The sequence below is a fragment of the Augochlora pura genome, chromosome 7, assembly GCF_028453695.1.
Source record: "Augochlora pura isolate Apur16 chromosome 7, APUR_v2.2.1, whole genome shotgun sequence".
Lineage (NCBI taxonomy): Eukaryota > Metazoa > Arthropoda > Insecta > Hymenoptera > Halictidae > Augochlora > Augochlora pura.
The window spans coordinates 13,870,014-13,894,246 of NC_135778.1; the positions used below are offsets into that span (position 1 = coordinate 13,870,014).

A 24,233-nucleotide genomic window follows, 5' to 3' on the forward strand; every position below is an offset into this window, starting at 1 on the left:
GATTTTTCATTTCTCAGCCAATTCAATTATCCGCGAGGACAATTGGATTAATTCAGGCCCGTAATTCCCTTGCTTCCGACAATTGAGTTAGATGGCTTGATTCCATGCGCGGTTGTTTGCCCCGCCATGGCGGCGGCGGTATTAAATATCAGCCGGCATTAAGGACAATGGCGGGGGCACTCGACGACGCGGTTTCCAGCCCGCGCGTTTAGTACAGGGCCCCCGTGTAAGGGTCGTCGATCGATCGAAACTGCGAGATAAACGGGGAACAGAGCAGCGTCGACGGGAATCTCGCTGTTGTTGTACGTCGTCGTCGACATTCTGTCGTCACGATCCGTGGCCCGTCGGATAAAGTTGTTTGTTTGTCCTATGCGTCGTGCCGGTCTTCAACCATGCGAATAAATGCCCCGGGGAATTACACGGGCCATTACGCGACCAGTTTATTTGCAAACGGGGGCACGCACTCATCGCGGGTCTCACAGGACGCGAGGAACAACGGGGCGGAAGGCCATTACAAGCTTCCTCTTATTAGGACAGCTACCCCCGGCGATCGTGTTACCGAGGACTTTCGTACGATGTCAGCCATGGGTGAATCCTGTGTCGATCACCCCTCCGCATATTTACGGACGGCGAAATTGTTTTGTTGATCGAGGCGATCGGGCAGCTGATGGGGTGCGAAGGAAGCGAGTATAATGTGGAGGATAAATTGTCGCTTTGCCGTCATTTTCTCTTCGAATTCGAACGCTACACCTACATCATAAAAATGAGAAGATAGAATTCTTTCGGATTTTGTAAAATTTTTATTACAAATCTGTCACAGTGAAATTTATTCAAGCATTTTCTGGAAAAGATTTTGCGAAGTTGGTAAAATTGTAAAATAAGGAACTTCTCATTTTGACAGTGGAAAAATTCAATAGTCTTCAAAATTATTCGATAGTCTGCTAATTTCCGTTCTGCAAATATCTGCAAATATAGTCATCGATTGTCATCAACTATAAAAATGAGCTACGAGGAGGCACGAACAATTCTATCTCCTCTTACGTAATTGACCAATTTTGTATAAAAGTAGAAGAACATTTGCGAAGAATTTACTATACAGATTACACTTTAACTCAACGCTTACTCCACTTTGATTCGCACTCATTCGCGTATCCTCACTGAAATCGTTAAAACTAAACACGTTCAACTGTTCCATCGCAATCGTGGAAATTCTCGGTGTCTCGGAAAAAGAAAAATGTTGAAACGCGAGCGCAGATTAGCACAACAGCGAAATGAATCAGAGCCCGTAGCAGCCGGTCGCGACCGAAACGGGCGACCGACCGGCGGAGCATGAAACGCAGACACTATTTTATCGTGGCGTTTAACATCGTCCATTATGTACCGCATGGAGCGCGCCGGTTCCGACGAGGTGAACAGCCTCTGTTTGCGGTAGCCGGCGAGAGCTTGATTCCCCCGGCTTAAGTAGATATGATTGAGGACCGCCATAGAGACGATCAATGGGAGCCACCGGGTATAGGAAACGCACGGTGTCTGGTGCCGGCCTAACGTTCGATCAGGCCTCCTGCACCGAAACGCTTCTCGATTCGATATCGCGCGAGGAGAGCCACGGCGGAACCGGGTGTATCGTAGGTAGCCGTGTTCCCGAAGTGCCGCGGCACACAGGCTTCATGGTTCAGTAAACAGGAGAAGTCGTTTTCTTAATAAGACGCCTGCGCGCCGTTCGCATCGGCGCGGCCTCCGTGTTCCCGGTGCAACGGTGTACACAGCATCGTCACGGGAGGCCGGCGAAATGTACCGACGATGACATAGTGATACAAGCTACCCGGCTGGCAGCTTTATCTAGACGCCGAGGATAGATCGCGACGTGGAAATGCTCTGTTGCGCAACATATCGATGAACGATCGACCACCATTCGACGGATAAACGACCCTACGTACGCGGCCTTGGGATCGCTACTTCGGCAACGACGGACGTAGGAACGCAGAAGGGGTGCCGACCGATCGGGAATCGGTCATAACGCTCGTCGGAGCCTGATCCGCGGAGATGACGGGTTGTTTGGGTTTAGGAATGCAGCTCTGGTCTCCGGTCTCCGCGTCGTAGATCCCGACGAGTTTATTCAGGATACGAGGTCTGCGTTCCAATGTACAACCTTTCGACGCTCGCGATGCTAGATCGTTACTTTCGTAATTCAAAGAAATTTGAACGATGGTTGGAAATATTCAAGAGTTGCGTCGAAATAATCGAAGAGCGACAGAACTCTTGTCATAAAAGCTTTAACACTAAACCTGCTCATTAGCTCTAAATGATCGATTTCATATTTTCATTCTTTCTTGTAATTGTAAGTATTTCTTCGTAAAAAGTGATTGAATATATTTCTATTATTGATTTATTCTACTATATTATATATTTCTATTATTATTTATGAATATACATTGTCTTAAAATCTGTGAAAGGTTTAAACAAAGTCCATCTTGACATCATTACGAAGTATTATAAACGCCACCTCGCTCAAATTTAATCTACAATAGACGCGTGCCTGTTACGATTCTATCACATCCTGAACGAACCATAACAATTCTTCTCGCGAAATTATAAAATTCGAAATATCAACAGTTAATAGAAAATCGGATATTTAACATACGGAGACATTCCGGTGGCACTGTATCTCGTCGATCCGAGCGTAGGCAGTCGTTCGCCTATTTGTGTCCTTAAGCGGGGACGAATCTCGCGCAAACGTGTGGGAAGGAAGCGGGAGAGGATCGCGAACGAACGGGAAGCCGTAGCCGGACAATGAGGCGCGCGCTAATGAAACGCGACAGCCGGCGCAAAGTCACGTCCGATCCGATGGCGTTAAACGCCCGGCAGACGAGTCGCAGGTTCTTCGACGCTGACAGGCCGACTGACGTACCGACCGGTTTCCGCGCTTTCGTGTCACGCCGATCAGGAACGCTTTTCGGTGATCTCCCCGGTATCCCGTCGTATCACCAACAGCGACGCGCGGGAATTTCGGGCTCGTTTGTAGGTCAATTTCCGCGATTTGGCGAGCGTTCGATTGCTCGGTGATTGACGATCCAAGAATTGCTCGAACCTGCGTCGGAAGGTCAGGCACCTTGTGAGGTATACTTGGAAATATGTGTAGAACACACTCGGAAGGTTCGGGAGTAACTGTTTTTCGCGATGTCGTGCTCGAAGATTGGTAATGTTTTCTAGATAACTTTTTAGTATTTTAAGTAGCGATTAATAGTTTTCCTTTTTATCGTGTAATGTTCATATTTAATTAATTATGGACGAGATGTACATCACAGGTTTGACTCTTGGTATAATAGAAGGCGTTAGCCAGTTATCTATTTTTGACAAGGGTACTTAGCATACAATTTGCCAATATCTTCATGACGAGTATACTCGTCAAAAACAGCTAACTAGTTATCAGCAGTGGAGTTAAATCTTTATAGAAAACTCTGAATTGTCGATCAGGTCAATTGGCAACTATAGAAACCAGACGCGAGGTTCGAACAATCGTATCTCCTCTCCCCAAATTGTCCATTTTTGTTTACAAGCTAAAAGAAAATTGGGGAGAATTTACTGTAGAAGCTTGTTTGGTATCGACAGAAATAAAAGTGATAATTGAATGTTTAGCGACATAGCTGATTGTCAGTCATAGGGAGAAAGTGAATGATAGTCGGTGGGGTGATCGCGTCCGTCATTGGCCACTCGATAACCAGTTACCTCCTAGAGAACTTTGCTCTCGTAGCCCCGAACGCAGATACTATCGAGGCTGTTATATATTACCGTCGGATATAAAATCGTTCAACGAAACGGTCTCCCCGTTAAATCGCCTTTGGACACCCAACCTGGACTCGAATAACGCGTCAGATCTTTCCACCGGTCGTTTCTATTCACCGCGATCGCTGCAGGTCCTCGATTGTATCCGTGGTCTCGATCATCCGGGGTCACGAACTCTATCTCAAACAACAACTGCACTCTGCGATATTACGCTTGCAGCTCGGAAGACATTCGATGACCCGATCTGTCCATCTTGGGCAGTTATGTGGGTCAGCTGTTCGTTGGAGAGAATGCTGAATTTCTAGACCGGGGGATCGTGCGAAGATTCGTCGCGATCAACGGACGAGCGTTTTTCCCAGAAAAACGTGAGAGCTTTCTTCGCCGCGGTCCGGCCGAAACACGTCGTCGGGTTCACGGGGATTGCAAACGTGTCAAGGGGTCGGTTCAATTAACGCGCTCCCTTTTCTCGCGAATTTTGGCGTTTCTCGGGACGACGGAGTGTTCGGTGCCAGACGAAAGAATTCGCAAAAATGAAGCAGCAGCGGGAATTAGCGTGCAATTAGCGAGACCCACGGGGCTTTGTCGATATAAACGACCGTGGGTGGGAACATCCGGCGGCGTATTGTCCTGTTTCATTATCACGTCGACGTTCATTGACGAGTTCGTTACTCCGGCGGGTCGGGTCGATTGGCTCGACTCCGGAGGTGTCGCTGTACACAACGATATTGCCCAGAAGTATCGATAATCTCGTATATAACAATCGCTATAACGCAATTCTAGATATCAACTTTATCGATCAAAATAAATATCCTCATCCCATTTTAACCCTTTCGTTACGAAGCGCATTACCGAGTAGTTGACACTGAGGTACGGAATGCTAAGAAGTAGAAGTCGCTTATTGTTCTCTAAATATTACAATGATATTTATTATATTTAGTAATATCACTTTACTAAAAGTTTATAATCATAATTTATTTTTTAAATATTATAGTCAACTGTTTGTTGATTAACAAAAGTATCTCATGTAAAAACGTATATATACGCTCTTCATATGTAAATGACCATTCTCTGTAAAGGATTACAGCGAAAGGGTTAATTCTGAGAAGCTGTCAAATGAGCGGGAGAAATTAACTCGCCATTCCAATTTTCATTCCATAACCCATGAGTACAACATTGTCAACGTCTGCAAAGAAATCATTTTCAGAAGTTCGTTTTAACGATTCGTTTATCGAATGTTAAATAGAAGACGGACCTATTTCAAGGTAGAATTTTGACGACCGTAGTAACACTGTAACATTAACATCGTCTCAGCTGTTTGCTAGGCCGATGCTTCGACGACCAGCCAGAGGACTGTTAACCGCTCCGTAATCGTAACTCTCTGCTCGCGAAAGTAAACAACGACCGACTCGAAAACTCGGGGAATCTTTGAACGAGCCGCCGCGAAAACCATCACGGTCGCCAAGGATTCGTCGTAACGGTTCGCGGTTTCACGGTCCCCGGGGCCCGAGGGAAGATTAAACTAGAAAATTGTTCCGACGATGATTACGGCTGCGCAAAGTAGCTCTCGCTCGTTTGATCGCAATCGGTTCCAGAATACTTTATCTCGCGACGTTTCTTGCGTGCTTCCCGAGAAGCTTTACGAGCCGTCGACAATTAATTTTGATTCATGGATAATAATAACTCGACGTTTACTTTTTTTCGCGCGACATTGGTCCTTTTTGCGAAGGTTGGACACCATTAGACCGCGGATTCCTTGCGTTTACGAAGAAAATGAACGGATCAAGAACAAAACTACAACGATGGGGGAATTCGAGGACATTGTTGCATTATTGCCAACTTGTTGCAGTTATTAAGTGAAGAAATCCATTTTCGTATAAGTTATGTTTCCTGGGATTGACTTGAACGGTTAGTCGTCACATATTTTTTAAACAGCTACAACATGTTATAAACTTTTATGACGTAATCGTATGCGCAGTATAATATGTCAGAGATGTTTATATTTATTAATTTGGGGATCTATAATTGGGAAACAAAAATCATCACGTGACATCAAGGAAGTTATTAAGGACAAGAAAATGGTAATCAACGTAGTTCTAAAATACATCGTAGTGTCTTAAATCTAAAATGTCAACATAATATCTCGAGGATCTTACAAAAGGATTACGTTCCCGACAGACCAAATTTTTCACGTGAGTCGATTCGCCTAATTTGTTTCACTGATAGAACTAAAATCGTCCGAGTCTGAGCACCGATCCGATATTAACCCCTTGCCGTACTTTAACAAGTCAGACTCGTGATAGTGTTTTCTAGTAAAAATATGTAAACATTCAAGTAGATATAAACACACAATAAATATAAAATTCCTTTTTCTTCGAACAAAATTACTGCGATCGAAAACATTCCAATCATAGTGTAATTGTAAAGAAAATGGCACAGCAAGGGGTTAATTCCGGCGTTTCCGAGCGACGGATACGACGCAACTATTCCTTGAACCTGACCGATTTAACCGTGGACAATCCCTCGCGTCGCCATTATCCGGCGGCGTTTGCCATTCGAAGTTACTGAAATCTGGCGCGACTGGCTGCTAGCGGAAGCAGTTAAAGTCGCAAATGGAAACTGGAAATGATCTTTCAAGCGGCAGCGGCGGCGGTGTCGCGCGAGAGTCCGTCTCTCCCAAGTTTCTCGGGAGAGAGAGAAGCCTGGCGGTCTCGAGAGAGAATGAACGCTGAATACCAACGACCTCTTCTTCTTTTCTCGTCTACTCGCGAAAGGACACGGTAATTGCCGAATCGTTCCGCGTGCGAATTCTATTTGCAAGCCGTTCGTGACGCGAATCGGCCGTGCCCGCGTCCAAGATCATAGACGGATAGTCTCGGTTGGGTCACCGTTCTTCGTGCACTCTGCGCGCATGATGCATTTACGCTGAAGATAATGCCCTGACTTTTGGCAACGATTCTGCTCGGACGTGCGTCAATGACTCCGGCAAACCTCGCTTCAGCTTTGAACTCTATTAACGGCTTTTGTAGGAAAATGTTTCGCGGACGAGGCAAGCTTCTTTTTTAATCAATTTTTCATTGTATATTTTGACCTATATATTAATTTCTACATGTTAATTATAATAATTATTTATAATAATATATATGTTATGAATTAATTGTATATTCATCTTATGCATTAATTGCAAATTGCATCTTTACAATATATTCATACAATATATAGTATATAGTTTACATATTAAGTATATACAAGTATTTTTATTAAATACCATTTAGCTTTCTGAAAATGAAGTAATCTGATTCACAGCACACATTATGTATAAGTACCTAATTCTTTAAATCTTGTATTATCTATCGAGCTTTAACCAACTGTTTTTAATGAGTATACTGTTAATAACAGAAAATGTTGAAATTTTTTCATGAGGAGTATACTCGTCAAAGACAATTAACTGGTTAAAAAGAATGTATACAATAAGATCGAACATATACAGTATAATTAAAATAGCTAGCATACTTTTCAAATAGATTGCAATAGCTAGCAGTATAGATTATGCAGTATTAGCTGCCAAAAACGCACAAAACATGCAGTATATATGTTACTACCCTTTAATTAGTCACAGAAATTTCGAAGTTCCTTAAAAATTTATCGTGACAAGAACAAAGCACTGACCAGCTGCGGCTCTAAAATAATAATATACATCGAACGCTTTCAATAATATTACAACAAAGAAAGGAACAAAGACGTAGGTGCCATTTGGTATCGAAATGGATCGGTTTGTCCATATAACAATCGTCTCGCTCGCGATAATAAAGGGACGTGAAAGTACCTCGCGCAAACGATTTCCATCCGAAAAATAAATCTTCCGTATCCGCAATATGGCGGACGGATGTCACGAGGCCACGCGACCGCGAAAAATCGTGGAGCAAATGGCGCCGGACGCGAGGGGATAGGACGGACGAAAGATGGATTGCAAATGGAAACGTTTAAATCGCGAACGGCTCCTCGTAAAGCAAGCAGATCCAATCAACCTTCGGTTACAAGTCAATCCGAGTCATCGTCTTATGGTAATGGACTCAGTTTCCTCGTCGCGATCCTCTTCGGGGGGCCTCTCCCATTCAAAATCCACGGCCTCGAGCGACTCCGCGCGCGGTCGGCGATTTCCAACGCGGAATCGCGCGCGCGCGCGCGCACCTCGCCGATTTCTCGATCTCGTTCGCGTCAACTGTCTCGCAATCGTGGAAAACTTCGGCCTTCCTCGAATATTATTAACCCACATAACTTGGTTTCTTTTCGTTCTGGTCGAACTGCCGTCGTATGACGATTTTCGATGCTAATTTCGATGGCTAACCAGCGTGAAAACCAGCCGCACTTTTATCTTCAACGTTCCGTTTTTCGCTGGTTTACGGCCAGCCAATTTGTTTCGCGAAAGTGGAGTCGTTTTAATGCGTACGCGTGCTTTTCGAGTCGTTGAACGGCACGTTTTGCGGAGGTGTGACTTACTAGGAATCGACTGTTTAAGCGAAGTTAATGACGCGAGGATTCTGGAAAATTATGGAAACCAGAAAATCGTTTTTAAATAAGTGTTCGCGCTTGTTTATCGTGCAGCAAATATTTTGCCAATATTTATTGTAGTTCTAAACAAGGAAGTCGAAAAAAATCATGGAAGACTATAGTACATCGTTGAAACCAAGAGTCGTTTAAAATGAATACTTCAAGGTGTAGCAAAGTGGAGGATCGTTAAATTAAAAGGCGTGAAACGCACGGAAAATCGTTTGAACCAGTGAGTTAGCTGAAACGATTTGTATCCTGGTTTCAATTAAACGGCGGTTTTGCTACGTTTCGCAACATTCTGCTGTTTTATGGATTTTCCGGAAAGATAGCGCACGGTAGGAGACTCGTTGGCTACTGGCTTTGATCTTGTATCGATTTGATTACCTATTGTTCCCGTATCGCGTCTAGCCTAGGTATATTATTTCACGGCGCCAGCCGGTGTAAACTGGAAAAATCTGTGAATTATAATTGCAGATGAACGCATTGTGCGTGTGCACCTGCGTCGTAAAAATAAACAGTTGCATTATTCATGCGTGTCCGCCATTCTTTGGCATCGGCTCCCATTATTTTCATCTCGCAGATGTTAATCTACGGTTAATCCATTCGCTCGGCTAATGTCTTCATTTCGACTCTTTCGCTCGAACACTTTGAACCGTCGTCGTAAAGTGTTACCAAAAGTCAAGTGACTGGTAAAGTGTTACCGTTCACTTTGTAGAATCATTTGGTGCGTCATGTTACCAGTAATTACTAGACTGTGGAATTTTATGCGAAATAGAATTTATCTGCATTGATTGCAAGAAATAGAAACTGAATAGAACGTTTTCTCTTGCGTTAGTGATTTTAATAAATCAATGATAATTTATTGACATTTCAATACCTTTTTAATCTTTTTACCATTTTAAATTTCTCAATTCTCCTATAAATACATAAAATCTGCAGTTTAGTAATCATTGAACCGTGGATATTTAATGCAAAATTAAAATTCTCGTCACAAGACACAGGAGTCGCATACATATTTATCGAATTTCCCCTCGGAATAATTTGAATCAATTGAAGACAATGCAACTCGCGTTTGCCATAAACGCTTAAATACCACAAATCGCGATACGAAATAAGAATTTTTATCACTTCGTATTTCGCTTGCTCGTTCTATTAACCCCTTGCCGTACTTTCACGAGTCAGTCTCGCGATAGAGATTTTTAGAAATAAGTTGTTAGGTATGAATGTTCATCCGCTCCTTTAAGTAAGACTTAAATATTACTCTATTGTTAGCAATATTTAAATACTAGAGCATATCTAAGGAAATAATAAATATAAAATTCCTTTTTCCTCGAAGAAATTAGCGCGATCAAAAAGATTCTAATCATAGTAATTGCAAAGAAAATGGTACGGCACCGGGTTAATAAAGCGTCGTGAGTGGGGGACAGTGAATGAAAAACACGAATCGCTCGACACACGTGGATGCGCATCCTCGGGGCTCGGTAAAATGCGGCAGACTCGCGGGACGAATTAGGGATCGGCGACGAAGGGAATCAGGAAGTTTATGGTCGTATGCGGATGAGGCTCGCGCTGCCGCGTTAGAAGCTTCCTCCTCTCGATTCTACCCGGGATCATTGACATAATGATCTGAATGGAAGGGTGGGGGAGAACAAGAGAGGGAAAGGGGAATGCACCGGGGGACGATCGAGGTCGCTGATACGCAATCGGATGCTGCCGCTGCCGTTGCAGTTCGCTGTTGCGCACACGCCGTGTCCCGCGAATGCACACAGCCGTTCCTCGGTTCATAGAAACCAGACCGAAGCCTGATTCTGACGCGACTTCGTATCTGCCTTTGGCAACATCTGCTTGGAACGCGGCGAAACTGCGAAACGGTCCGCTCGCCTTTCTTCGGAAGTCGCAGCTTCGTTCTCTTCGTTTTAATAACGCCGCCAGCTTGAAAGTTCACCTTTGATCTTAATTGCAATTTTTCGCGATGCAGCATAGAAATTTATCCGTCGCCGACAATTTATACGCATCGCGCGCGAGTTAGGAACTGGGTTTTCTCCAGAATATTCGCTATGGTTTACCTCTTTCCTTTAGAGGTAAAAGGCACTACTTTAAAGTAGCTTGAAAAATGACAAATTAATGGATAGGACATTTGAACTATAGACAAAAGCATTTGTCAATTACAATTCCTTCTTTTGTTTTAATTAAATTATATATTTTTATATTGATATAGTATAGCAGATAAATACAGCGTGTACCGTAAAGAATAGATTTGATATGAGTAAGAAGATATCTCCCAAGTCTTCCAGAAATTAGATACTTTCCAGATTCGTTTCTTTGGAAACTCTAACCTCCTTCTTACCACCAATCTCGTCACAAAAGTTGATGGTTCCCTAAGAATCGACAATCTCTCTCGCAATCTTGACACTCTCAGGACAGAAGACAAAAGTCGCGAATAAACGCGTTCCTTTACATAGATTAGTATCATCAGCCCGAAACGAAGCACCGTTTCAGCAACGAATTAATTTGCAAGTGATGGAAAGCACCATTAAATTCCATCGCACCTCTTCGCCTTTTCATACGGAACTCCGACTACGTGCAAAAACCAGCGGTCATGTAATCGCGAATGAAATGAGACGTTTCGCAGACGTCTCGCCGCGATTACACTGTCCAAACATCGCATTTGCGGGCGCGCAAGAAACGACCGGGTTGGCCGGTCGAAAGGGAATCCCGGGGCGGCCGGGTTCGGTTTTTGTGGGAATGCGGTCAGGTGGCCCTAATCGCTTCATTTTACGGCGTTTCAGGTGGCCGGTGCTACCGGTTAGGTCAATCGGGGGACCTAAGATCGGCCGGAGGAACGGAATCGGTCCGCTCCGATGCCGAGGCCGGTCGGCGGGCAAGCGCGGTAGGTGCCGTCGAATTTAGGTTAATGCACGTTAATGCATCAAACGTGGAACCGGTTTTTCAACGGGTGTCGTTTCTCAGCCGTCGGATTCGGACGTCCCGGTCCGTTCCAGTCGTTTGTAGTCGTTACGTATTAATCATGCTGCGGGACTCGCTGCTTTGTACCTATCGGCGAACAATGCGATCGATCGAACGGTAACGATTCCCCCTGTCGATCTCCGAAGACACTTATCCGGGTCTCCGAGCCGCCATTGATTCGGCGACGCAGTCGTTAACCTGCTGAATGCCTCGGGAATTCAGCCGTAGCGTAGTAATTCATTTCAGAGCAGAATTAGATCAAATTGGAGCAGTTTATTTATGTGAGGTAGAAACTGGAAAGTTGATAGGTCATTATCAAACAATCGTTTAACATAGATCGGTTCTTTTATCTTGTAAAAATGTTATCAAAGATTTTAAATAATACTTTGTATAATACTACATCGAATATGTTAGAATTATGTAAGAGTATCGGTATGTTGCATCTTATCGAAATCATTGAAAGAAATTGAAAGTTCTGAAAATCCTGTTTCTTATTCTCGGAGGAAGGCTATAGTTGTTTATGATAAAGAACCACGGTCTAATGGTAAACGACAAGGACCGCAGATGGAACTAATTACCGCAGAAACGATGAAAGGCGAGCGTGGAACGGATCGCGTCCGAATTTTTCCGCGTCATCGTGACAGGAAGTTGATTGCCGGTTGCCCGGATCTCCGAATTCAGGCCGGGAGTCCGGCTCTCCGGCCTCGGACAACTATATTACTCTAAAACGCGTGTCGCGGCGGTAATCACAGTGATCGGTGTGCCGGCGGAGACAAGACAGTCCGGGATATAATGATTGCAATTAAAACGAGCGATCGTCCGGCACGTAATTATCGGGCGCACGCACCGGTCTCGGGACATTATTTACGCAGACCGCGGTTTGACTGCGATTAACGAGAGGATTTATCGCGCGCGGCGCGGACCGACAGCCCCGCGGATTTCTAATTTCTCGGGAACGAGCATAACCCGGGGGCCCGATCGCGGCGTCGGTCAACGATCCGCGCGCGGCTTTACGGACGATTAAATCGCCGCCGATTGGGCCACGTCACGCGAACCGGAACAGCTGATTTTGCTTTCGATGTCCTTCGCGCGGCGAGCCGAACTTTCGGTTACTTCTTTCGGAGAAACGCTCCCGGAACACGCGATCCTCTTCTCCCTTTGGGAACGGTTTTATGGGTCGGACGGGATGTCATTGTTCTCCGCCTCGCATTGGGGAGCACAATAAGATTGTCCTTAAGTGGATTAATTGGATAATGATCGGTTTTGGGCGAGTCCTCGTACGATGCGGATTTTTTTTCCGTGCCGCGGTATAATGGACTTTGTTCCACACGTGTCATTATGTTATCTTCAACCCTATCTGCCACACAGTTTTTCTGACAAGATTGTAATTATCCGAAGGGTCAGTCAAACGATGGTTTCGAGGACTGTTGGAAAATTTAGTTCATTCTTTCGCAAGCAGCTTTTTACTATTCAGTCTTCGCACGTAAACTATTCGAACGTTCAATAATTCCAGAACTATAAAATTTTGTATACCTATTGCAGAGTGTATAATCAGTAGACTGCAGATCTTTATGCAAAATAGTTCTGCGTCAATTGCACCGATTGGAAGTCGAACAGGAAGTTATTTCTCCTTTGAATAATTTAAAGTTTAAAACGTTACGACAGCAGTCGAATTCTTTCGATATTTCCAATAGCTTGTGTTTCCTCTATTCATCCCTGTCACAAACGCATAAAATCGCCAGTCTTCTAATCACTGTATGGTGATTTGATTTGAAGATAGATAGAAGCTGTCTTTCAGTAGTACATCATTTCTTTGATATCGATTCTCTGAGATTCTTACAATATTCCTACAGCTTTAAAAAATCCTCAAGTCAATTTATATTTCAAAGAGTGACAGGAAAATCAAGCACTTTGATAAATTATTTTTTCCAATTCTCCTACTCTATCATTATTTCTGTTTTAGTGCATTTCCCCGTTTACAATGATTACCTTGTCAAATGAACGAACCAAATCTACGTACATGCCACTGTGTGTCACAAAATAATCTGCCGCAACGTTTCTCCTCCATCAGACGTATTTAGTTTCTCCAGAAAAAAAGCAAGCTCCTCGTCGATCTTTGCAAACGGCTTTAAAAAGATTGGAAACTACACGAATGTCTCTGGTATAATAGTTACTTTTCGTACGCCGTAATGATGACGATTAGGCCGTCGTCGTCCCCGATTTTCCAGTTATCTTAATCAGTTTCTCCGGAAGATAAACGCAAATTCCTCGATTGTTTTTCGCAATTTTGCATTAATTTGATTATTCATTGTTCATATATATTGTGTCGATCCTTTTAAAATGCAGCGGAAATAAATTATAAATGCAGCACGTGGTTTGTTATTTTGTTATGAGAGAGTATAGTAATCAATACAGACAGTGCACAGTAATAGAAACGTAAGTTTATTTTAGTTACTGAATTTTTTTAAGTAAAAAAATGTTGATTTTGAATGGAATTAAGATTATAGCGAGAACGCAACCACTAGGGGGTGGTATTCGACACGCTCACCCTATCGCAACGTTTCACTTCGATTTCACTCGGATCGATTTCTCCGTAAAACGAACGTAACTCGAAACAGCTCGATCCGGTGATCGGCAAGTTCCACGAAATCGCGGCCGATAAGCCGCGGATAAATAACCGCGATTCTTCGGCCGTCCCTTATCTACGCTGTTAGTCCCCTTTGTTCGCCGGATGGTCCCCCATCTCGACGACGCATCGGCCCCCATTGTTCTTGGCGAGACTGTTGCTCCTCCGCTGGCCTCGTTATCCGAGCAATTAACGCCCGGGCTGTAACGAGTCGGTCTAACCGCTGAAATTTCCATGCAAATCACCGTGCGCACGGCTGTTTTGATACATTCGTGCGAAACGTCGGACGGAAGGAATCACAGGCCTCGGAAGATTGTAGCTTCGGTGCTTCGGGATATAGGGGATGTCTTAATTGACGGGATTATGGTTGAGAAATAGCCTGGCGGTGCCGGCGTTGGATATTTCCACCGGTAGAACGGTCAGAATGTCGAATTTATTGACGATGATAATTAATAGCTGCGCGTTATAGGATTAACGATCTCTCTCTCGCGGACGATTATGGCAGCTATGATCGACGCGGTGTCCGTCTTCATTCTGGACGCGATTGAAACGCTTCGACTTGTGAAACCGCGGTGGAACTAGCTGTTATTAGGCTCGATACTGTTATGCGAAACTGTTGTAAGTTTCTTGATATTATTTTCTTGTATTGTCATTGCTCTCGATCGATCGAGCATGAATATGATAATGTGCTAAATCATGTCATATTATTTTGTAACTTCCGTATGGTATTGTTTAGTGGAACCAGTTACTTTGCCCTATGTGCGGACTTCTCATTATTAAAAACCACTTCAGCAATTTAATTTATATTTCTTGAAATCTCGAAGATAAATTTCAAAGATTCTTTTATCGACATAAATTTTCCCCTGTAACAAATATCAAATCTTCTTCGAATATTAGGAGCTAGAAAAAGGATTCTGAATCTAGCTACCATTCATAAGTCTATGAATCCACAATAAAAAATTAATATTCAACATATTTTAGTCAATTGAATTTTCTGTCAGAATTTTCTTGTCATAACATAACAAGTCATTTTAAAGATCACATTATAGCAGACTATTTGAATAAAATTTCATATTTATATTTCATCTGTTTAAAGATATATCAGAGATAATTTGAGATTATGTTGGTGTATCCTACTGTAAGCGGCACAGTAATTGCATTAATTGCATTGAATGAAAAATAAGTTCGCTTACTGCGCAGAGTATACTACCTGGTATTTTATTATATAACCTAGAAGTATTTATTTTATTGAATATTAATTTTCATTCGTCCAGTATCTTCTCAAGCTTCTTCATTTACAGCAAATTTCGCGAATTCGGTACCAACTCCCAACATTTATATATATATAATTAGAACAGATAAATAATTAATTGAATTTGAACGATAGAATGTAATACATCGATAAACGCATAATTAATCGTGCTTGAAATTAAACTACATGCACTGTAATTGACTCTACTATCCTAAACGCATGAAGCTCGATTTTTATTACCGCATTTGATAAATCGAGGATGAAACCGGCGCGATTTAAATTCTGTTAAGTAGTTTGTCTTGCATTCGTTCGGATCGTTTCGACGTGATTCAACAGAACGAGAATCGATCGAAACCATGCGAATTGCGTACTTCCTTTCAAAGAGCATTAAACAACAGGAACGAGTACATAAACCGCAGTCTGGTTACAATAATTAAACCGGGGGATTCGTGTTTTTCGCGCCGTATCCCCGGGCTAGTTTACCTCACATTATATAATATTAAATGAATATTCATGCGAGTAAATGATATGGGTTATGCCAATCTAGAGATATAGACATTCATACCTGCCTCATGAATAATGTTAATTAACGATACCGGGCGATTACAGGCGTGCACTCGTGTTTTTAATTTCGTGTGCAACCAGTCTGCTCCTGCCCTGTCGTTGGACTGACAAACGAACGATAATCCGAATAAATTTATTCCGAGTACAAATTTTAATGGTCTCGAAGATTTCTTGTCTCGTCTGTAAATAAAGTTTCCTCGACGCGTAACGATTAATGGGCAATTACGTTCGATGACTGTTCATATAACAAAATTTTATTATGTCGCCGTGTAAATGCTGGATCGTGTAATATAACATTTTTTTTATTGACGGATTGTCGGATTTCCAGCAGCTTAACCCTTTGCGGTCGCATATCTACTCTTAGCCATCAAAGCTATTTTTATTTCCATATTATATATATATAAACTCTAAAAAAGAATTAATAAATATTGTTTTTCCTACTTAATCTTGTATATTATGTATTATTCATTCGTTCAACGGCAATTAATTTTGACCAGCGTCACGCATGTGAATAGACTTAATACGACCGTAAGGGGTTAAAAATTGATTTCAAAGTATATCTGAAAATTAATTTACAAATCTTTATGAAAATCGACTAATGCTTATTCCTCGCCGCAATTTAATGCGGTCTGGCTGGTTTTGCTCGGCAATCTCGCGAAAGATCTACGGAGCAGGAAGTTTGGAAATCAACAATTGGAAATCGCTTCGGCGCAGGATTGTTTTTAATGCGAAAGTCGTGGGGCGTTTTTCGGCGAGAGTCTTTAAGGATCCAAGGCATCGAGAAGTACTAAAAGTTCTCCACAAAATGATGCTCCCATTTAAATCGTCGGACTTCCTACAGCGCGGTCGGGTCTCATTAAACGATGCTACTTTCATCGGCACTTTTGCGCGCAGTGTTTAACCATAAGGACGAGCCACAATAAACCATAAACTGCCAGCGAGGCGTCTTAATTGCCAGCAATTAATTTGTCCACGTCGTGCGGGTAGAAAGCGCGCTCTCCTCGCCGCGAAATGACGCGCGCAACGCGCTATGCGGCGCGATCCCGCGCGATTATTAGAAGGCGCAAAAGATTCGTGCGTATTCCGCGCCGTTCACCTTCGCCGCGATCGCAGAGGTGGCGAGGGTTAAGAGGTGAAATTAGAGGAAGCCATTCGACCGGGGGGTCAAATTAAAAAGCGGGGGTCCCGGCGATTCCGTTGCTCGTTTCCGAGCGCAACCGTCAAACCCCGCTACGACAAGACGCGCCGCCGCCGCCGTCGCCGCTTCCTGTTTCGTGTCCTTCCTTCCACTATAAATTAGAAGTACCCCGGCTTGACAGAAGTTAATTTACATCTCAACTCTCGATCGCGGAGCGGCGACAGCCCGAACGATTTCACTTTTGTTCCGAACAGGCATTTACGCCGCATTGTATTGGGTGAGCGCGAAAGTTTTTGATGCGTTTTCCTATCGACTGCGCTGCCTTCCTGCAGATTATACCGCCAACGAGGCTATCCTATCGTTTTTCCAATAATAGGTAAAGTTTTTTCTTCCAATGATTGTACAGAACATGTTTGAGTAATGTTCCATTTGCTTCTGCTATGCGGGTTAATTGTACAATTTTTTCTTGTGTACGAGAAGTGCAATACAGATCGATTACGGAGGAATCTAAGGAATATTTCTGTTGCGCGATGCAATTATGTAAATTACGATGGAATAAGAGAAACATTTACGTATTTAAACTACGATGCTAGCTCACGTGAATGTTAATGGCTATAAATTCAGCCTATTTCCACAGCTTCGTAGATCCAACCTTGACAATTCACGATACGTCCAATAAAATTGTATCACCGAGCCTCGCACAATAACGCGGCAATCTTTACAAAACGTTTTAAATACAAAATTCTGTAATAAGAAGTGTCTCGAAAAAAATGGATGTATCAACTTACGTGACATTATGAAGTGCAAGAGTTATTTAACTCGTTAATTTACATTGTATGCATGGATAATATCACAATTACATGATGTGTAAAAACAATTAAAATATTTCATGGATATTCTAAGTATATTAGAACATTATTTTATAGGAACACGTTATATAAAGCCATAAGTAGACTGCGGATTTTTATGTATGTTTTATTTATTTTTATGCAGTTTTATATACTCGCTTAAAACTCCGACATTTCATATGCACCAACCTAATATTTATGACAAAAATGAATACATCAAATATAAACTGCTCAAAACTTCAGAAGAATAGAAAAATAGTACAATATTCTCAACTTATCATAGTCAATGGCATCAGAAATGTGTGCAACACCAACATCTTGCAACATCATGTAGACGATTTTACATTTTGCATAAACGTCCACATATAACAAATTTTGAAATAAATAGAAGAAAACCTTTTTCACCATAAAAAATTAGTTGAATACTAAATAATTTTAAGAAACAGATTTACAGATATATTTTGATTAACCAAATACAGTCTGCAAACCGAATTGCATTCGAGCTCTTGGTTTCTGTCGAACAAACAACAGGAAACCATGGGAGCAGAATTTGGTAATAGCGTCTGAGTGTGAAAACACGTAGCTCATGCTCCCTATCGTTTTTCGTTTCACGATGGCCATGGCGCAGGGTTGGGCGAAGTTATTCGATACCCTTTCTCGGGTGAATCGCGGTCATATTTGTGCAACTGTCACGAAAGGACTTTTACGCGAGCCCCATACGGTATTATATCAGATTACCGAAATCTGCTTGGTATACGATTCCGTATAGTCGATTGAGATGCAAACGTGGACGGAGATCGGATCCGTAAAGGATGCGGGAGTAACGAGATCCCTGTTGTCTCCTGTTTCAGGAACGAAAAAGAGAGCCGACGACGTGGTAGCGCCCAGGACCATTCACGACGTACCGGAACACGTTCTCACGTGTGGCCTCACGCTTCCTGGTGAGTACGGAAAACCATGACCCCAGATCCTCGGCTATACTAACCGCCTTTCGGTCACAAATCTATTTTAACGCGGCGTATTCAAACCACACGGTAGAGAATTACAGAAAATCCACCGAATTTCAGCAACTTCTACTGTTATATCTATTAATTTCAGTTGGTTCTTCTACTGTTATATCTATTAATTTCAGTTAGTTCTAGACTAGTTCCAAAATGGATGTTAGGGATAGAATGTGAATTTTAACGATTTTTGACAAAAATTAGTAGGTCAAATGAAAATCACTAAGCAGATTTGAGGGATTTATTATAAAATAGAAATAACTTGTTTGATATCGTCTAACTGTGCTGATTCTGCTGTGTTCAAGATTTCTGTGCTACTACTTTCAGTATTGGTCAAAGACATATGAAACTATTGTGAGTTCTAGACCACAGAAGTTGCATCGATTCCGCAAAGTCTGCAGTCTAGTAACTTCGCGTAATGCTATAAACCGATACAAATAGCATATTATAATAGACCAACATTTCCTAGATCAATCTAGTAAAAAGTTATAACAAAAAGTTCATCCAACCTTTCTGTCAATATTCGCACAATTGCATTCGTGAAGTTATCCTCACGTTCTCAATTAGTTTCAAAAGACATTATACCATTTTAGCAAACCTCAAGGTTGCTATACGAAGCTCCATGCTACCAAAGCTTTCGGTTTCCCGAGCTTCCGACAGCGTAGCAGCGGCCCCGCTGCATCCGCGACTGCATTAGTGGTTGTTGCAACACGTTTAGCTCGGCGCTTATTAAAATTTCCATTAAGCTGGTTTCGAGATACACTGTTGCAGCTGTCTCCGCGGAAAGATAACGCGCGCGGCGGTGACCGCGGAGGAGTATGCGGAAGCCGGGTCCGGGGCACACCCAGCCACCACGTGGGCCTGTTAAGCTCTCGGTTCACACGCCCCCGCATCCTCGGCCGTCGCATCTATTTACGTGGTTGAGGACGCTTCTCGCCGATACCGCCCCGTGAACGCCACCGAACCCATTCTCCTTCCTTTGTCCTTCGTCCTTTTCCCCGCGGGACTCTCAGCTGTGGCCGGATCCTAACGCGGATCTGCCTAACTGTATTCCAGCGCGGGTGCTTTGTCAACGATTAACGGGGCGAAAGGTGTGTGTATGTGTGTTTGCGAGTGTGTACGCGCGCGCACGTTTCTCTGATTGTGCCCAACGCGAGGAAGGTCCTCGGGAAGGATGGGAACAACGCGGATATGTGGGTCGATGAAATGGACGCGTGGGAAATAGTTTTTTGTGCGGATCGTGTTGCACGGGGTGCGCTATTATTATCTGTTGGTGCTCTGATTGGTAGGAGAAAGGGGTTCTAGTTTGGAAAGGGGTTCTTAGGGGGCCTAAGGATTTCGCTGACTATCTAAACAGTATGATAGCTATGTCCTCAAAGGATTTTGTTGCAGCAGATACAAAAGCTGTATCTGTTACGTTAGATCACTATCTTAGAACAATTTGTCTAACTGCAACTATGACATACAATGCTAAAAAGTATCTAAGATATTTCCTTAAACCTGGAAAAGTTTTCAAGAATTTTGTCTAAAAGTCCCTCTTAACTGGTCTAGATAATTGTTCGCAAACGTCTGGTAAGCTATCAATATGTTATTCGTTCAGCTTTTAACAATCAATCAAAAGGTATCGTGGGGTACGAATGAAAGTTAGGATTGTACAGCAAGCTTGTTTCCACGGAATAACCTCGGCGGGTCCGATATGCAAAAAGGAGCATTCGGCTCGCGGGCTGTGTTCCGTCCGGTCGTTCTTTTATAATTCGTTCCGTTCCGCCGTGCTATTAATCAGTCTTCGAATGTTACAGTGAAACCGAAAAGATTCCGTGTCTGAGGGATTTTTTAAACCGGCGAACAATTATAGCGATCGCCTATAGCGTAGAAAGTAAGAGGCTCTCTGTGCTCCAAAATACGATGACGAGTGAAAGGAAAAGTAGTATCTCGCGTTTCAATGGCTAAAGTAGCTCTGCTCGACAGGGTTCCAAATGTACTGGGTGTCTCTCGCGTTCTAGGATCCTCTAAGCTTCGATAAACCGGCTTCAATTGTTTCGGTCACTTGCAAAATTTCTAGAGCTGCAGGATCTCCCCAGAAGTATATAATATGTTCGAGACTCTATAAGTTGGATTAAGGAGATCGTCATATCCTTGTACGGATTTTTTAATATTTCTTGTATAGTATATTGTACAGTCTTGTATAGGATAAATAGAATAGTACATATCTGTGTTAAAGTATTACAGATACTTGTTTATTTATGTGTATAACCTACAAGATTGTAAAAATACCAGCTGTATACTTTAATTTAAGTTGAATAGATTATCAGAAAGTTAATTTACCATAAATGTACTAAAAAGTGCATGAGAAAGAAATTATAAATATTTAGAGCTTATAGGCATTTGGGTTACGATAGTTGGTAAAAGTAATTTTTTGAAGCATCGGTAATCGAAATATTTAGTTCGATTAATGTCACGATAAATTTAAGCCTTCGATTTTCTGAAAATATTTACTTATATAACTAGATCCAAGAAGAAGATAATTTTTACGTAAATTTCAAGTGAAAATACATAAACTACCGAGAAATAATACTTAATGCGCCAATAACTTACCCTACTACCGTAAGACCTCTAAAATCCCTAAAACTCGAAAGTTTCTCAAGTCACTGAATCATTCAACATTCTCTTCGATCTCCGCATTCTCGCAACATCCTAATTGCCGCATTATTCTTATGATCTCCCTAAATCCTCAGCGTCTTTGAACCATACTAAGATCCCATTCTCCCAGAAGCTTTACGTCTCCCTGTCTTTGAAGTATTAAGTCCATCTTGCGGGCTCCCCGTATCTCCAAAATCACCTTAATGCCCCCCATAATCTCCCGAGTGCTCGGCAAGTCCAGCAAACCATAAACTCCCCGAAAATTCCATGTCCACCGCCGCGGCTAGGATGCGTCACGCCATATCCGAGCCGGATATCTAGACGTTTCTTGACTACATCACATTAAGGAATCGAGGGTCTTCTGCGCCCAGGCAACATCGTTCGAACGTCGATAGTGTCTCCGACATTTCCCCCGAGTATTTCCCCTTCTGGTCGTTCTTTCCTCTTTCCGTGTTGCCCGTATCCAAGGATGTCTAACTGTATTCCCGTACTTGGCAGAGAGCTGCCGCTTTGTCGCCGATTAGCTGTACGAACCTCTCTCTCTCACTCTCTGTCTCTCTCTCTCTCTCTCTCTCACTCCTCTCCCTCTCCTTCCCCTGCTCTGCTCTTCTCTCTCCCTTTCTATCGCTGTTAATGCAGGAAGAGGAGAAGAGCCGGTGAACGGGGTAATCGCTGCCACGCAGCGTCCGAGAAAACGGAACAGATAGGGAGCGATAACGATGTTGAGAGCTATCTGTTTTAATTGCCGCGTATGGTACCCTGTTTTTGCGGCCGGATCGAGCAAATGAATTCTTGCGACGTTACTTCGCTCTGTCCCTTTTATCGTTTTTGCCAGCGCCCGTTCAATAAGGAAAGTGGAATGCCTGTGGGAAGCCTGTGTGTAATCTCCGGAAAAATACCCTAACAACCTATATCGAATGCACTGGGTGTTCCGCAACTACCATCGAAATCGTTATCCTCGAAAAAGCGTTTCCATAGCACGGATTTCCTCTCTCGCAATCCCGTGTTCGCGAAAATTTATTTCTCTTGATTTTATGAATTTTGTGTTTTTGCTACACCTATTCACTGGGAAGATTTGATGATCTGTTCTACAGAACTAGTATAAAGTATTGTTATATGATGTCATATCTACGTGTTGCTAGATAGAAATTGTGCCATCTTTTCAGCAATAAACAGTATAAATGCTTTGTGGTCTTTATAATCTCGTTTAAATCTCTGCGATGTATAAATTTTTGTAGTCTGTTATAAATCTCTATAATATTTTATAAAACTCTGCAATCTATACTAAATCTCTGCAATCAATATTATAAATCCCTGCAATCTATTATATTGGGTTGGCAATTAAGTGATTCCAGATTTTGTTAATAGACAGTCTTAGCACATTCTTTTGTTTTATCAACGTGTTCAAAGTAATTAAGTTATATTGTTTTCTTACTTTCTGGACTTTCATCTTCAATTTAGTAAGAAAATTGTATCGATTAGTTACTTAGTTCCGTTTTTATCACTGTTTGGAGATGGAAGGACAAGAAGCGCATTTAAGACATATTTTATTGTATTATTTCCAAAAAGGGAGGATCAAAGCACCTGATCTATTGTATATTGTTATCTTGCTGTTTGAACTTCCACCTTTAATTTAGTAAGAAAATTGTACCGATTAATTATTTAGTTTCGTTTTTAATACAGTTTGAAGATGGAAGGGCAAGGAGCGCGTTTCAGACATATTTTAATGCATTATTTCCCAAAAAAGCAAGCATCGCAGGCACGATTTTTATGTTATATACAGTATATTAAAATGAAGCATTGAAAGAATGGCAGTGCCAGAATTGATTTGTCCAATTGGATAAACTTATATTTTTAAGCAAAAGAATTGAATTTTCCTTCTTATATGAAATCCGCAATTACTTAGTTGCCAACCGAATAAATCTCTGTAATATATTATAAATCTCTGTAATCTATTATAAATCACTGTAATAATCCTTCAAATCTTCGAATTTTCTTTTTCGATTTTTCCGTGTCAGCTGAATTTTGAATCAAATTCCCCCTTTATCAGCAAACCGTGCAGCATCGAAAAACAATACTTCGAGTGCATTTTTTATGCCGTTTCCGATGCAGAATAAAAACAATGCACCGTAAAAAGGGTACAGCTAGGATCAGCTAACTTCTTTACGTTGCACTGCGGCGTGTTTGCATTTCTAAGTGAATACAAGCACCGGCACGATACATTCTTCCGGCAGCGCGGAATTATTCTCATCTTCGCCAACCACTTTGTTTAATTAATGTCGCGCGTTTCCGACAGAACGGACGTTTCGCACGACTTATTTATTATCACCGCGCCAACGTATTCTTTCGCGCTTCCTGTAACTATAAAGGAATTATTTTCCGGCTACGCTATCTTTTCCTTCATTATCGTATTATATTGTTCGCCAGCAATAATGCTCGGGTTACATACAGAACAGTTTATCCCGGATCGTTGCGTGTACTTACGCCGCATCCTTTCTCAGACATGCTTAAATCCTGGTGTTCTCGTGAATCGATCAGAAATAATATAGTTCAATTAAGGCAGTTACAGAGTTTAATTAGGATTCGTAGAATAGGGCATTTTATGGATAAAAAATCATTAAAATATTTCGATTCCTTTGCAGAATTAGATGAACATTTGCCAATTTCTTAATCGTCAGATTCTTATCTGTTCATTTCTTACTTGCATAATTTTGGGCTATTGTTACATCTTGTGTGATCTGAGAAATTGTTCTTCAATTTGTCTAAATATATCAGTGTTTCTGTTGAATATTTTTGTCTACGTCCATTAGTTATATTCTATAAATGAACATTCATAAAATGTGCAGGATAATTTAATCATTTAATC

At 42.1% G+C, this 24,233-nt stretch overlaps 1 protein-coding gene across 5 annotated transcripts in view; it reads left to right on the top strand.

Moving 5' to 3' along the window:
• The window catches only part of LOC144473601 (uncharacterized), a 505,151-nt gene that overhangs the window by 292,525 nt on the left and 188,393 nt on the right, over window positions 1-24,233 (top strand). For all 5 annotated transcript variants that reach the window (XM_078187617.1, XM_078187615.1, XM_078187616.1 and 2 more), the window contains one exon: window positions 18,578-18,667. In XM_078187617.1, the coding sequence (XP_078043743.1) occupies window positions 18,578-18,667 (90 nt within the window). The remainder of the gene's footprint in view (window positions 1-18,577; window positions 18,668-24,233) is intronic.